Source organism: Grampus griseus (genome assembly GCF_964374135.1).
Source record: "Grampus griseus genome assembly, chromosome: 3".
NCBI lineage: Eukaryota > Metazoa > Chordata > Mammalia > Artiodactyla > Delphinidae > Grampus > Grampus griseus.
In genome coordinates this window covers 112,053,733-112,067,091 of record NC_139019.1, presented here as the reverse complement: position 1 = coordinate 112,067,091, position 13,359 = coordinate 112,053,733, and the positions used below count along the sequence as shown (strand labels likewise).

The 13,359-nt window shown below is 54.5% G+C and overlaps 1 protein-coding gene across 4 annotated transcripts in view; it reads left to right on the top strand.

The window, feature by feature from the left end:
• Positions 1-12,436, top strand: part of MACROH2A1 (macroH2A.1 histone) — an 80,048-nt gene extending 67,612 nt beyond the window's left edge. For all 4 annotated transcript variants that reach the window (XM_082651446.1, XM_082651444.1, XM_082651445.1 and 1 more), the window contains exons 8-9: positions 2,335-2,509; positions 11,656-12,436. In XM_082651446.1, the coding sequence (XP_082507572.1) occupies positions 2,335-2,509; positions 11,656-11,821 (341 nt within the window). In that variant the 3' untranslated portion in view covers positions 11,822-12,436. The remainder of the gene's footprint in view (positions 1-2,334; positions 2,510-11,655) is intronic.
• Positions 12,437-13,359: the final 923 nt, after the last annotated feature.

The following is a 13,359-nucleotide window of genomic DNA, read 5'->3' as shown; positions in this document are numbered from 1 at the left end:
AAGTTCGGCAAATCTAAGAGCTGAGAAGTATAGATAGGGATACTGAGCCATCTGCAAAATTGCTGATGAGAGATGCAAATGAATCATTTTCATTCAGCCATCTGTGTTTTTCATGGGAGAAATGTAAATACACATCTCTCATTTGCCAATTACACCTTTCCTGATAAGAGGGGTGTAACAAGATGACTTGAAATGTGATGTGAGGAGAATTTACTGCTAAGAACTAGAGGCAGGGCACTTCTTACTGATGCCAGCCTGGATTTGGGGATTTTAGGTGGACACAGGGTTTCCCGAGCACCTGGGAGTCTGAACAGTGGGTGAGGCTGGCTCACCCCACCAGCTATGTGAGGACAGGCCACTCCCTTCCTCCCCTTTGGGCTCCAGTTTTCTCTTCTTACTAGATGGTTCCCAATTCTGTCTTTCCAATCCTGTTTGTTTTTAAAATGAATCTTAATGTGGGCATCAACAGTTACTATGTGACAGCCACACAACCTTCTCTGAGGGTACCCCAGGCCTTACCTCTCTTTCCCCAGTGACTAACGCACAAACTCCCATCCTGGGCTAGTCACGGGTCCTGGCGGGGATAAGAGGGTGGCATTGCCTTTGACCTCTGCTCTGCCAGTTCTGTTTTGCCTGCAAAGGGCATGGCATTGCAGAGAGTTGGTGGGGGCACAGTTACCGAGCTCTTCCAGGGAGTTCCCCGCTGGAACCGCCCACACTGAACAGGGAGGACACACACAGCATAAACTACCCAGCCAGGGGCTCCTGGCCTTTCCTCAGGCCCTTACTGGCACCTCTCTCTGTGCCAGCCCAGGGTCCTTCCTGTTGGTACTCCAGTTAAAGCCCATTTGGTGACCCTCAGCAGGAGGTGTGATAAGAGGTGGCCCTGATGCTGCCACACACCAAACTTGTCTGGTGACACCAGAGCCACAGCTGGTACAAACCCGTTAGACTTAGCACAGCTAAAGATATGTTTGCCTGTTTCAAAAGCAAGAACACATTTCGTTCTTGATTTTAAGATCTATTTTAGAAAATGTTTTAAAATATTTTTTAAGTAGAAAGGAAATAATAGAACATATCCCTGTTCCGCTGTCCAAAGATAATCACTGCTAACACATTTCTTGTCTTTTCAATGCATAGTTTAGCAGTTACTTCTCACGTGGACATCCAGGTGAATTAAGCCCCCCAGTCTCAAGCCCACAGTTCTTGAACCAGTCAGCAAGCAGAGCCAGGACTCAAAATCAGACTTGTGACTCTGGGATCAGAGCAGTTGCTACTGCAGCATGAGACACCTCCCATAAATCACTCTTCTCCAGGTTCTCCTAGCGACAGAATATACCCGTTAACAGCCCAGACCCCTTGGAGAGCGCTGATGGTGTTCGTCACAAAGTGGGTTTAGAAAACACTTGGTCAAAAAAGTTTAGGTGTCTTACTGGAGCAGTGGGTGGAGACATTAGTGTGCTCCTGCATAGAGGTCTCCCAGGCAGCACTCACCAGACCCATTGGTTCCAGAACCACCACCTTTACATTGCAACTTTTGGGACAGGAATCCTGGAACATGCTCTGGGAGACATGGGCTGGCCTGTTATATATTTCCTGGTAGGAGCAGACCCAAGACCAGTGTCTTCAGATCTGACAAGAGGCAGAGAATGAGAACAAGTCTGGAAAGGCAGGTCTGCTATGGAGATCTGTAGTTGGAAAAAGGCTCCTCTTCTAGGAGAGGAAAATAGTTCCATCCTAAAAGCACTGTCCAGTTAAGTCTGTCAAAACTAACAGGATCGGTTAGTCAGGGAGAAGAACAGGGCAGCAGACATGCTATCTGGGTTACTTTCCCAGGAGGTTTGTTCCGAACTGTGTCAGAGATTTATAGATATCGGCACATCATAATTAAATGCACATTAATCCACTTGAGGACAGGGCGGTTGGAGACCCCCGAAAGGCGATTAATTGGAGGCTACAAACATTCTGACACATTTGGTCAAGTTAGATGGTTATGGCTCGGCCTTCTGGGAGGCTAGGGAGAGGGTTTACTGTGACCTTGGCTAAAGTTCCTGGTGGCCACGCGTCCTAACGCCAACTTTCCAGGGGTGGGGGTTGGCTTGGCGTCCCCCCACCCCACCCCGCCACCGAGGGAGGAGACTGCAGGACAAGCAGTTTCCGGCTCGAGCTTCCGTGGGAATCACAAGGCAGCAGGCAGCTGCAGCCCTCCTGGACCAGGTGGTCAGGGGCCCCGGGCAGACGTGCTGGAGCTGGAGAGCCGGCCTGGGCTCGGCACCTAGCACACGTGCTACTGCAGGGGGACCTAGCTCACTGCTTCTGTCTTGTCCCCTCCAGCCGCTGTCAGCGCAGGCCATGGCCTGCCCGCCAAGTTTGTGATCCACTGTAACAGTCCCGTCTGGGGTGCAGACAAGTGTGAGGAACTTCTGGAAAAGACAGTGAAGAACTGCTTGGCCCTGGCGGATGACAAGAAGCTGAAGTCCATCGCCTTTCCATCCATCGGCAGCGGCAGGTAAGGGCCCACGGCCTGTCCCCCTGCGTATGCGGCCCATGCTTGCAGGGAGCTCCGACTGTGCCCATGGTCGGCTAAGGCTACTTTCAAGCACTTGCCTTTGTTGAGGAGACCGGAAGCTCGAAATCGGGAAGAACATAGACATTAAGTAATTGTGAGGGACAGTTGAAGAGATGTAGGGAGACAGGAAGCCTGAGGAGAGAATCAGACTTGAGCCGTGACAGCAGATGTCATCACAGAAGGTGACCCTTGAAGGACACTAAGACCTTAGGTGGGTGGGGAGGCGTGAATGCAGGGATACTGAGCGGGAGAGCCCCTCCCAGACCCAGCCCATATAGCTGTGTTACAGTTCTGTCCCCAAACCCCAGCATCCTCTGGGCACAGCCCTCTGCCCCTTATCTTTGTATTCCCAAGCATCCTCCACCTCCCCAAAACCTGCTTGCTCTCCCTGTGCCTCACTGCCCTGCTGCTGAGGTGGAGCTGAGTGGGCAGATACGTGAGCGTGAAATAGGGCTGGGCCTCCCCCACCTCCCAGCCCTGAAATCTCCCCAGGGAGACTCACGGAGGCTGTGGGGAGCAGCACAACTGCCCCTAAGACAGACACACCACCCAGAGGGCCCGCACTGGAAGGGTGTAGTCCTTGAGCCGCTGATGAGGCAGACAGGGTTCAGCCACAACCCCCAACCACCCCCGCTCCCGGGTGGTGCACCCCCAGATGCCAGCACACAGCCCATCAGGTCCTGCCTGTCAGGGCAGCCCTGGGCTCGGGCTCGGGCCTGGCTAACCAGCTGCGTGATGGCATGCAAATTAACCCCCCCTCTGAATCCAGCCCCCACCCCCCCTCTGAATCCAGCCCCCTACTCTGTAAAATAGATGTGACCGTGCCCCCACGCAGCCTCTCAGGACTGCTCGGAAATTAAAGGAGCTCTCCAAAGGGAGCATGCTTTGAGAACTCTGCCACGATGAAGATAGATATGAGGGCTGCCTCTGAGGCTGTGTCTCACTGCCTGCCACATCTCCACGGTCCTCCCTACCAAGGGTCTGAGCAGCAGGCCTCTGGAAGGCTCGCCATCTGGATGGGGCACGGAAGCAAAGGGAAACTGGCCTTCAGAGCTGCCGCAGCCCCGGACTCTGTATCATCCCTGGGGCTTCCCATGGAGATCGGGAGCCTTCCAGGGTCTCTGCCATCAGTCCCTCCCAGTTCCCGAGGAAGGCGGGCTGTGCGGTGGCAACACAGGTCCCAGCACACTGACGTCCCGTGACACCGCAGGCTGCATCGCCCTCCTGGGAGAGCCTGAGTCACAGTCCTCAGCACTATTCCGTGTGTGTATAGAAAGCTGCTCTTCTCAAAGCACTTCTCTTCCAAACCCATGAGGAGGACAGAGAGTGGATTTTGCTGTTTTTATCTTGGGCAGGCCTTGTAATTCCGCTTCCCTGAACAGTGCCATCACTGAGGGTCCCACACCCCAAGTGCCAGGGACAGAGCTAGTCTGGGCGGAATTCCTGTCACATCTGCTCAAGCAGAGCTTAGTCGCTGTACCCAGAAGGCCTTGCTTACAGGCAGACAGGCACTGTGCCCCAGGGCTTCCTGTGGGCCAGGGCAGTCACACGTGACTGGTGGACCCACCAGAGGACCTGATGTGGGAAAAGATCTTCCTCTGGAGCCTCTGTCACTGCCTGCCTCCATCTGGGACAGAAGGAGCATTCCTCTGCAGTCCCTCCTGGAGGTGAGCTGTGGGCGCCGCACCTCCCCTCTCTTCCCCTCCTGGCCTTGGCCCTGGCCCTGCAGTTCCGGGCAGCCGAGGCCTCCCAGACCAGGTGCTCCTTTGTGTGAGGGCCCCTCAGTCCTCTGCACTGACAGTGGGCTCTCTTCTGGGACTTACTAGCACAAAGAAGCTGGTGTCGGGGGAGGGGCCCTGAGCAGAGGACAGGTGAACACGCACACGGCCCCCAGCCTCGCGTTCCCACACTCACTCCGCCCTGTGCCGAGCTCTGCAGGGACATCCAGAGCTGACACGATTGTTGTTCTGGACTGCCATCTATGTTTCCCGTCACCATACATCTTCATTCCGTTCGCTTCTGCCAAAAGCATCTGTTGAGCATCATTTTAAAAGTCAATACCATTTAAATGCCTGTTGAAAGCAGAGCTGACAGAGCTAGAGCATCTAACAGCCTTTTTCAGTCGGCTCTAAGAGCACCTGGCGAAGACGAGCATCCTTCATAAGCTGGTCAGCAAGCACCCAGCAGGTTAAACTTTCCCAGGAACTGTGGAGAGGTGTATAGGTGCCCGATTCAGTCCCAGAGTCAATTCAAGACCTTTTTTTTTTTTTTTTTTTTAACAAAGTGCTTTTGGATCTGAGCATAATTAGCTAACTTCCTGCTTCTCCCACCTTCCCAGCCCCCCACCTCCCATGGAAGTTCTGTTCTTCAGCACTGCGCTGCTGTGTGACCTTTGGTAAATGAATCACCCTCTCTGTCCCTGGCCTGCCTTATCAGCTAGTGAGGCTAAGGGACTGCCCTTCCTCACACACGGTTCTGAGGCTCAGTTAATTAGTGTTTCGGAGGCACTTTGATCTACTCTGATGAAAGGTGCTTCCGAGGAGAGAAGCAATAGGAGCCTTTATTGGAGGTAATAATTTCATGCTCTTTCATATGACTAGTGGGAAATTTTTAATTGAAGCGTAAAAGTCATGCCCATAAAAGAGCATCTGTTATTACAAACTTATTTACATTTTTCACGGAGTAAAAAGTTTTAAAAAATAATCAGTTGAAAGCTTTTAAGAGGGCGGAATGCCAAAGTCAAGCACATGTGCATAGCCACCCAGCCCCACATCTGTCGGGCAGACCTTGCCCCACAGAGCCGTGTAAACAGCTGCCCTCTCTTTCATGAGCAAAGACTGGGATTATACCAGAGCCGGCCAGTAAATCACAGTGGGGTTTAGGAGGGGAAATAAAACAGCTTGTTTGTGGCATCCAGTGTCTCTGGCATAAAAGTCATGTTGGAATTAAAACAATATAAATGCAAAACATGTTGGTAAAGAGCTGTGGGATCACTTTCTCTCAGCTGAGGCCCGGCATCTTGGGCATGTGGACGATGACCACAGCCCTACAACTCCCTTCCTCCAGCCCATCGGCCCCCAAGACTGGGGGCCAATCTTAAAGCCCACTGGAGGCAAATGAGACCCGGGGTGTAACCCTGGCCTCGGGAAACCACCTCTGGCATCCGGACCTCCTGTCCTTGGGCATCCTGGTCACAATATTGATGGATACCCCACTCCCTCCGCTCTGTTTGACATTAGGGGACGACCCCTCTCCGGAGAGGCAGTACTTGGGGACTAGCTAGTTTGGGGCTTTGATTAAACTCTCCTTAGATTTATGAGCCTAAAAGGAAAGCCAGTTTGTTTTCTTGAAGCTACCACTTGTGGGTATTCATTGAGTCCCAGGCACTATGCTAATCCCTTCGTCTGCAGTATCTCACAACCCCACAAAGTGAGCAGCACTATTAATCCCACTCAAAGGCAAAGACACAGAAGCTTAGAGGGGTCAAGTCACTCACCAGAGGTCACACGGCGTGTACTTGGTAGAGCCAGAATTTGCTCAGAGGTCCTTGGCCTCAGTGCTCTCGGTATTAGGCACACGGAACCCCTGCCTCCTGTCCCCTTTGGTCAACAGACCCACCTCCGAGCATCCTGCCAGAGGATCACCCCACTGCCTCTGCACTCTCTGTGTGAGTGGATTCTAGAGAACCTTGGAAACACCTCTTGGAATTCCCTGACCTGCCCAGGCAGAGCTGTCAGCCTCCCTACCCCCTCGGTGTGGGCCTCAGAAGACAAATATAAAGGACAGAGACAAACTGAATTGGGGAGAATTACTTATTAACCCAAAACACGTGAGCCCTGGAGTGAGCGAAGGTAAGAGGCCTCTGTAGGGTTGTGCTGCCCCGGCCTCTCTCTAGCTTTGGAGGCATTGGGCCCATCACCATCCCCTTCTGAATTTTAGCTTCACCCTCTTCTAACCCACTGCTCTCAGCTCAGGGCCTTGATAGCCTCCCCTTTACCTCTGGATGGGGTAGTCTCTGGCTGGGCATTTACTCAAAGCCAGACAGAACACAGGAACGCCCAGGAGCACAGTGTGCGGGAAACCTAATCCCAGCAGAGGAGGGTCCACATGGGGTGACAGACATTTTGCCCACGTCACCCAGGCTGCCAAGACGCCCTGCCCTGTCCATCTCCCAAACAGCCCAGACCATTAGACAGGTGGCCTGGTCCAGCAAAAAGAAAAGCAGAGTCCATCTAGAATCTGCTTTAATTCCTAGTTAGCCTTCAGGGTCAGGCTCCTAAACTTGCTCCTCCAGAGGATCCATCCGCGCTTTCCAACCCCCAGGACACAGCCTCTCCTCACGGCAATCTCCGGGTCCCTGATCAGCCGGCTCAGCACAGCCCCCGGCCTGGAGTCCTTAGCATCTGCCCTGTCCCGCCCTGGAGGCTGAGCTCACCAGGAGCAGGGATGAGGAGGGGCCCAGCACAGCTGGAGGGAGCAAATCCTCTTCTGTGTTGTGGCCCTGTGAACGCACGTCTCTGCCATCAGATGGGCCAGTGGACAAGCGACCAATGTGTACAGCCCCCGGCCATCACTGAGCAGGTGACCCAGGAGGGCACCAGGTGGGAGGTAGCCCATGGAGTCCCCTTGCAACAGCCAGGGAAACTGAGGTCTAAGACACTTGGGAAAGGCTGTTGCAGACACAGCTGGAGCGACTTCAGGGGGAAGCTCAGACACCTTCTTAGTCGGGTCAAGGCAATAAAAAAGGTCTAAGTCTAAGATAAACTCCATGTGGGGTGGGAAGCGCTTGGCCGCAGGGGAACTTAAGACATTTGGCGTGAGCACAGCTGGCAGGGTCAGGAGCCGAATGGGAACAGGAGGGGCACCCATCTCATGGGGAGCCGCATCTGCATCACCACCACTGTCGTCATTGCCATCGCCAAGCAGTACCTAGTTTCCAGTGGAGAAAACTAATGCTGAGAGAGGTGAACGCCTGCTCCCGAGGGCAGCTAAGATTGAAACTGGAATCTGACTGGAGTGCAGAAGCCCTTACCTGCCCTTGCTCTAATGCACCTTGAGGAGGGGCCATCTGGTCTCATCCAGAAGGCGGACACGGTACAGCGGTAGAACAGTGACCGTCACAGAAGCAGTAAGCCTGAGCTGGGGAGGACGGCACAAAGACCTGGCCAGAAGGGCTGTGGTTATTCAACAAAAGAACCCAGCCAGCCAGCCAGGAAGCCACACGATGAGTGAGATGCGTAGGCAAGCCACTCTCAAGCTGCTCAGTACTGCACCAGGGGACCCCGACGGGGCCCCTGCCACACCGCAGCGTGCCCGTGGCCCTCCAAGAGAACGGGACATCTCAGACCCGGGCAGCAGCCCTCTGGGGCCCTGATGCTGACTTTGTCAGCACAGGGAAGCAGCAAAGATAGCAGCAGTCACCCAGTCCCAGCTATCATGGGGTCGGGTTGGGAAGGCCATTTTCCACTGTGTGGGCCTTTAGAAAGACCCTTCGAGACTACCCACTTTAGAGATGACACTGTCGATTGAGGGCTCTCTGTACAGTATTTTGTTCGATACACACAGCCTCCCCAGGTAATAAATACTTGATTACCTACCCCATTTCACCAGGTGGGGAAACAAGGCACAGAGACAGGGCCCAGACGCAAATCCCGTGTGGCTCCAGGCCACTGCGTGTGCCACAGCTGCCCCTGTTTTGAGGGTGCAGGGCCTCTGCATGTAAAGCATGCTTGTGAAAGCATCCACTTCTACATTCCATTTCATTACAAATACTTCTAACTGTGCCTACTAGAAAACATTTTTGGGACCCACCTGGAAACGTCAGGAAAGCCATCACCTCTTCCATTCCTTCCTGGCGGCTTGCGTGGTCCAGAGGGCCCATAGTCCCATGGCTGGGTCTCTCCTTTAGGCTGTGAGTGCCTCAGACAGAGGGATGGGTTTGTCAACAAGAGGTTTTCCTGGAAACAAATCATATTCACAGTTCACCCAACAGCAACCTTGAAGGACAAGGCCAGACCAGCCCAAGCTCCCTTAACAGTAGGGCATCCAGGCATGGGCTGCAGGTCTGTGACCTTTGATCCCGACCTTTCTTCCCAATGCAGGTTCTTAACCTTTGGGCCCACCCTGAGTGCGTGTAGAACAGTGGATCTCAAAGCATGGTCCCCAGGCTCACCTCATCTGATTTCCTGGGCGGAGCCTGGCAGCCTGCGTCTTGGCCGGCCCTCCGTAATCCTGACAGAGGCTAATGTTGAGAACTGTTGATGTAGAGGAACAGGAACTGATGTCCCTTCGGTCAGAGTCACACATCCCTTTTCAAGGGTCCAAGGCAGAGGCACAGAAAGCTGTGGGAGAAGGTCTGTGTCAGGGCATAGGCGCAACGCTGGGCATAGGCGGAGTGACCAGCCTGCTGCGGGTGCTCCAGGGAGGCCCTGCGGCCACACCCTGCGTCTCTGCACCGCACCACATCTCCCCTGGCTCGGGCAGAGTGGCCGCAGGGTGGCATAAGGGCAGCTCACGAAGCCCAGGCCAGGGTCAGCTCAGGCTGGGCAAACACCAGAGGAGATGGGCTGTGACCATCAGGCCACACAACAGACAGCTTGCTCTTCAGGGAAGTTCCACAGGCCCTCACCTCAGCCCAGCTCACCTGCGACGTGCAGGAGGGCACCCTTAGTGGGGGAGCTTGGGGCTGGTGGAGCGTGGTCTCGGGCTTCCAGTGCAGAGGCAACTCTTTGCAGTTCTCTCAGCCTCCGCCTAGCCAGGTCGTGCCCACAGGCCGAGCTCTGCCTGGGGCAGCGGCCCTCAGAGTCCCTGGCCTGAGCTCAGGCTGCTTCCAGTGGCGGGCCGGGCCCCGCTGTCCTGCCGTAGCCTCACAGCCCTGCCCACTCCCGCCTGTCTGCCCAGGGGCTGCCGCCGCCTCAGGCTTTCCTCACCAGGAACGAAATGAGTCCTTAGGGCAGCTCCTGTATTTACAGCAGGAGAATAAACACTTGCTCTTTGTGAGATGTTTAAAATGGGCCCTCATTCACGTGACCCTGTGCCTGCCATCCACCGTGGCTGGCCTGGCCCCTGTCTCAGGAGTAGGGTTGCTTGGAGGAAGGGCAGCCCCTATAAGGGTGCGAGCTGGGTGCCCCACGACACACTCACTGCGGAGAGGCCCTCAGAGCAGAAGGTCGGGTTCACTCCATCCAGCGCTTTCCAGCGCGTGTCTTGTTCCGGACAGTGTAGCCTTTGTGCTCCTCGACTCCTGTGAAAATAGTCAAGGCGGCTGAGCCAGGTGTTGTGAGGACAGCTTCTTCCCAGACAGAGCCTGCAGGCCCCAAGTGGGGAAGGGTACGAGGGGTATCACCTGCCACGCAGGGTCCCCACCCTCCCCACTTCCAGCACAGCCCCTCTTCCCACCACCCTCCATCCCAGCCCGCCTTTTGGTCCCCCCAACTCTGCTGGTGGTCGGAGCCCCAGGGTCTCCTCAGGAGGAAGCCGCCTGTCCGGCAGCCCTGGCCTGGCCGGAGCACCCCTGCAGCTCTCTCTCCGACTCTGACCCTGGTCTGGTTCACAGGCTCATGTGTGCTGGCTGCCAGGCAGGATGCCTTGTGCCTGGGGGTGGGGGAGTCACCTGCACGTGAGGGGCCCCAACTCTAGGTCACACCCTACTACTGCCTGCAGGCTCCTCTGCACAGGCTAGGAACGGGCCTGGGGTGACACCCTGGTCCTCTAAAAAGGAACTTCACTTCTAAAGCATCCACGAGTTGCTAGGGGTCCACTGTCAAGCTGGGTGAAGCCCTGTTTGATCAAAAACAAGTCGCAAGAATGGTTTTCTCCTTGGCTCTGAAAGGCTCTGAAAAGCCCTGAGTGCTGACAATAGAATAAGTGTGACCCTCCAGAAGAAGCCGCTGAGGTGGTCCACAACTCATGGCACTTAGCGAGTGAGCCTAGGAGAAATCCCGCACCTGACACATTTGAAAACCTCTCACCTGGCAGCAGGTACCCCATCCGAAGGAAAGCCCCGGCCGAAACTGGCAGGTTGACCCAGCACTTCGGACTCCACTGGACCCGCAGGCTCAGGGCAGACTGAAGACGATCTGCTTAGGAACAAAGAAATCCCCATGGAGACCAGCCCCTCACTCTCACCCTCAGTATCCTGGGCTGTAAACCGGGGTCAGTAGGGATTTGAATCCAGGGCCACTGGCTCCAAAGTCCACGTTATTTCCCCCAGACTAGGCAAGTTGACACATTGCTGCCATGGTCCTCCTGGGTCCTCCTGCACCTGCAGCGTTGACCAGGAACAGCCCCAGCACACACAGAGCGAGGAGCGCCCGTCCTCCTAGTCCTGCTTTCACATTCTTGCCTGAGCTCTGAGCCCCTGCCTCCAGAATTGCCACGTGACGTTTACTTTAAATGGAATTGTACGGGAATTCACACCAGTTTGGCTTGGAGACTGGGATGCTGTCCCTTGAGACGAAGAGTCTACTTGTCCCAGGGTAACGACCTGCACGCAGCTCCCCAAGGCCTGGGCCTATGGGGTGTCCAAGCTGGTGTGTGCCGGGAGGTGGATTCCTGCCGCCCATGAAATCTGAAGGCCAGTGTGAAGGATGTAACCCTCTACTTGCGTGAATGGAGGCTCGTGCTTCCTGGAGAAGCTCCAGCCTCCAGCCGTCCCTGAGGCTGAGACCCCCGGGGGGGCCTTTGGGAGCCTGGGCTGTGTCTCAAGGCCCATGCTGGTCCCGGTGATGTTGGGAAAAGAACCGTGGGCGCTCACACTGCCTGCGGGAGACTACACTCAGCCCACACGCCGTGAAACACAGATTCTGTCGCCTTGCTGGCATGCTGCCTCTCAGAGCACAGCACATTCTCCTGCGGGCCATAGTTCTTTGTCTATTCATTCCTCCCCGGTCTGGTGGCACTGGGCTGTCTCACGCCTGTGTACAGGCAGCCAGAGGTCGAGTACCACTTGTGGACCCTGACCCAACACGAGGCCACTGCAGCACAGAGGGCCTCGAGGGGCTCGCGGAGGGAGGATGTGGCCAGGGAGGGGGTCCTGTGGCCGCCATGGCCCCCTAGTTGCTGAGCCGTCGTTCTCTCTCTTGCAGGAACGGTTTTCCGAAGCAGACGGCAGCTCAGCTGATCCTGAAGGCCATCTCCAGTTACTTCGTGTCAACAATGTCCTCTTCCATCAAAACGGTGTATTTTGTGCTTTTTGACAGCGAGAGTATAGGCATCTACGTGCAGGAAATGGCCAAGCTGGACGCCAACTAGGCTGAGGAACTGCAGAACCAGCCCGCACCGTGCCCCCGCCTCCAATTTGAAAGAAAGAAAAGGAAAAAAAAAAAAAAAAAGATTCCCTCCACTCCTAGTGGGAGGCGGGAACCCTTTCATTTTTTTCAGTTTTGCTCATCTAGGGAAAATAAGGTTTTGGTTTCCAGTTTAATTGTTTTTGACCTTCTAAAATGTTTTTACGTTAGCACTGATAGTTGACATTACTGTTGTTAAGCACTGTGTTCCAGACCGTGTCTGACTTTAGTGTAACCTAGGAGATTTTATAGTTTTATTTTAATGAAATCCTGCTTGACGCAGAGCAGCGGGGAGAGCAGTGTCTTCTACGTGGGGCAGAGTCCAGGAAGCCCATTTTGTAACCATGTGTCGTGGTGCTTTATTGTACACCCAGTGGCATTCTTTTTACTATAATGTTCTTTTTTTTCCCCTCAAGAAGAAAAATCATGAATCTGCAGCAGACTTAATTTTTGTTTACTCTTTGTCTTAATGATGGATTTGAAAATGAAAGAGTTAAAAGGCAGAACAGAATCTGTTGTCCTTAATTATATTTGCAATTTGGAATTCGTGTGAATTGATTTAGTAAAATGTTAAACTGTTGCGACTGGCGTGTTCCAAGTTATTGTGCCCTCGAGTCCTAAGTCGGTTTCTCTCGTCACAGGATGGGGCACCTTGGGTGGGGCAGCCCACCTCCAGGAAGCACCACAGTGGCCATTGCACCCCCTGGGGTGGGGAGAGCATCTTCAGGCCCTGATCCCCATTTCATGGATGAGGAAGCAGATGTACCAAAAGCCATGTGGGTGGCAAGTGGGCGGCTGGTACTCCAGCCCAGATCTCTAGCCCAGCTCTCTCCTGCTATCTGCCCCCTCCCAACGATCTCTCTGGCTCATGGCTGGACCCAGAGCCCCTGGGCCACTTGCCAGATGGGGCTACAGAAGGCTTGAGCCCTCTGCTGGGGCTTTGTTGGGTCTGTTGTCCCTACAGGATGAGGCCCCTGTCGCCAGGAGCTTTCCAAAGGCAAGGTGCCACCACCAAGGCCCCCAAGACATGCTGTCACCTTTACATGCCTTCTCGCAGCTGTGGGTATTTAGGGATGATCCCAGCTGCACCAGAGTAGCTTAACTCTGGTTACCTAAACTTCTTAGCAAGGACTTCCCTGGTGGCGCAGTGGTTAAGAAGTCACCTGTCGATGCAGGGGACATGGGTTTGATCCCTGGTCCGGGAAGATCCCACATGCCGCGGAGCAACTAAGCCCGTGTGCCACAACTACTGAGCCCGTGTGCCACAACTACTGATCCCGCATGCCACAGCTACTGAAGCCCACGCTCCCTAGAGCCCGTGCTCCGCAACAAGAGAAGCCACCATAATGAGAAGTGCACACACCTCAACGAAGAGTAGCCCGCTTGCTGCAACTAGAGAAACCCCGCATGGCAACGAAGACCCAACGCAGCCAAAAGTAAATAAAAATTAAACTTGTTAGCAAAATGCAGACATTATTTGCTTTAGCAGTTACTTTCACCTTA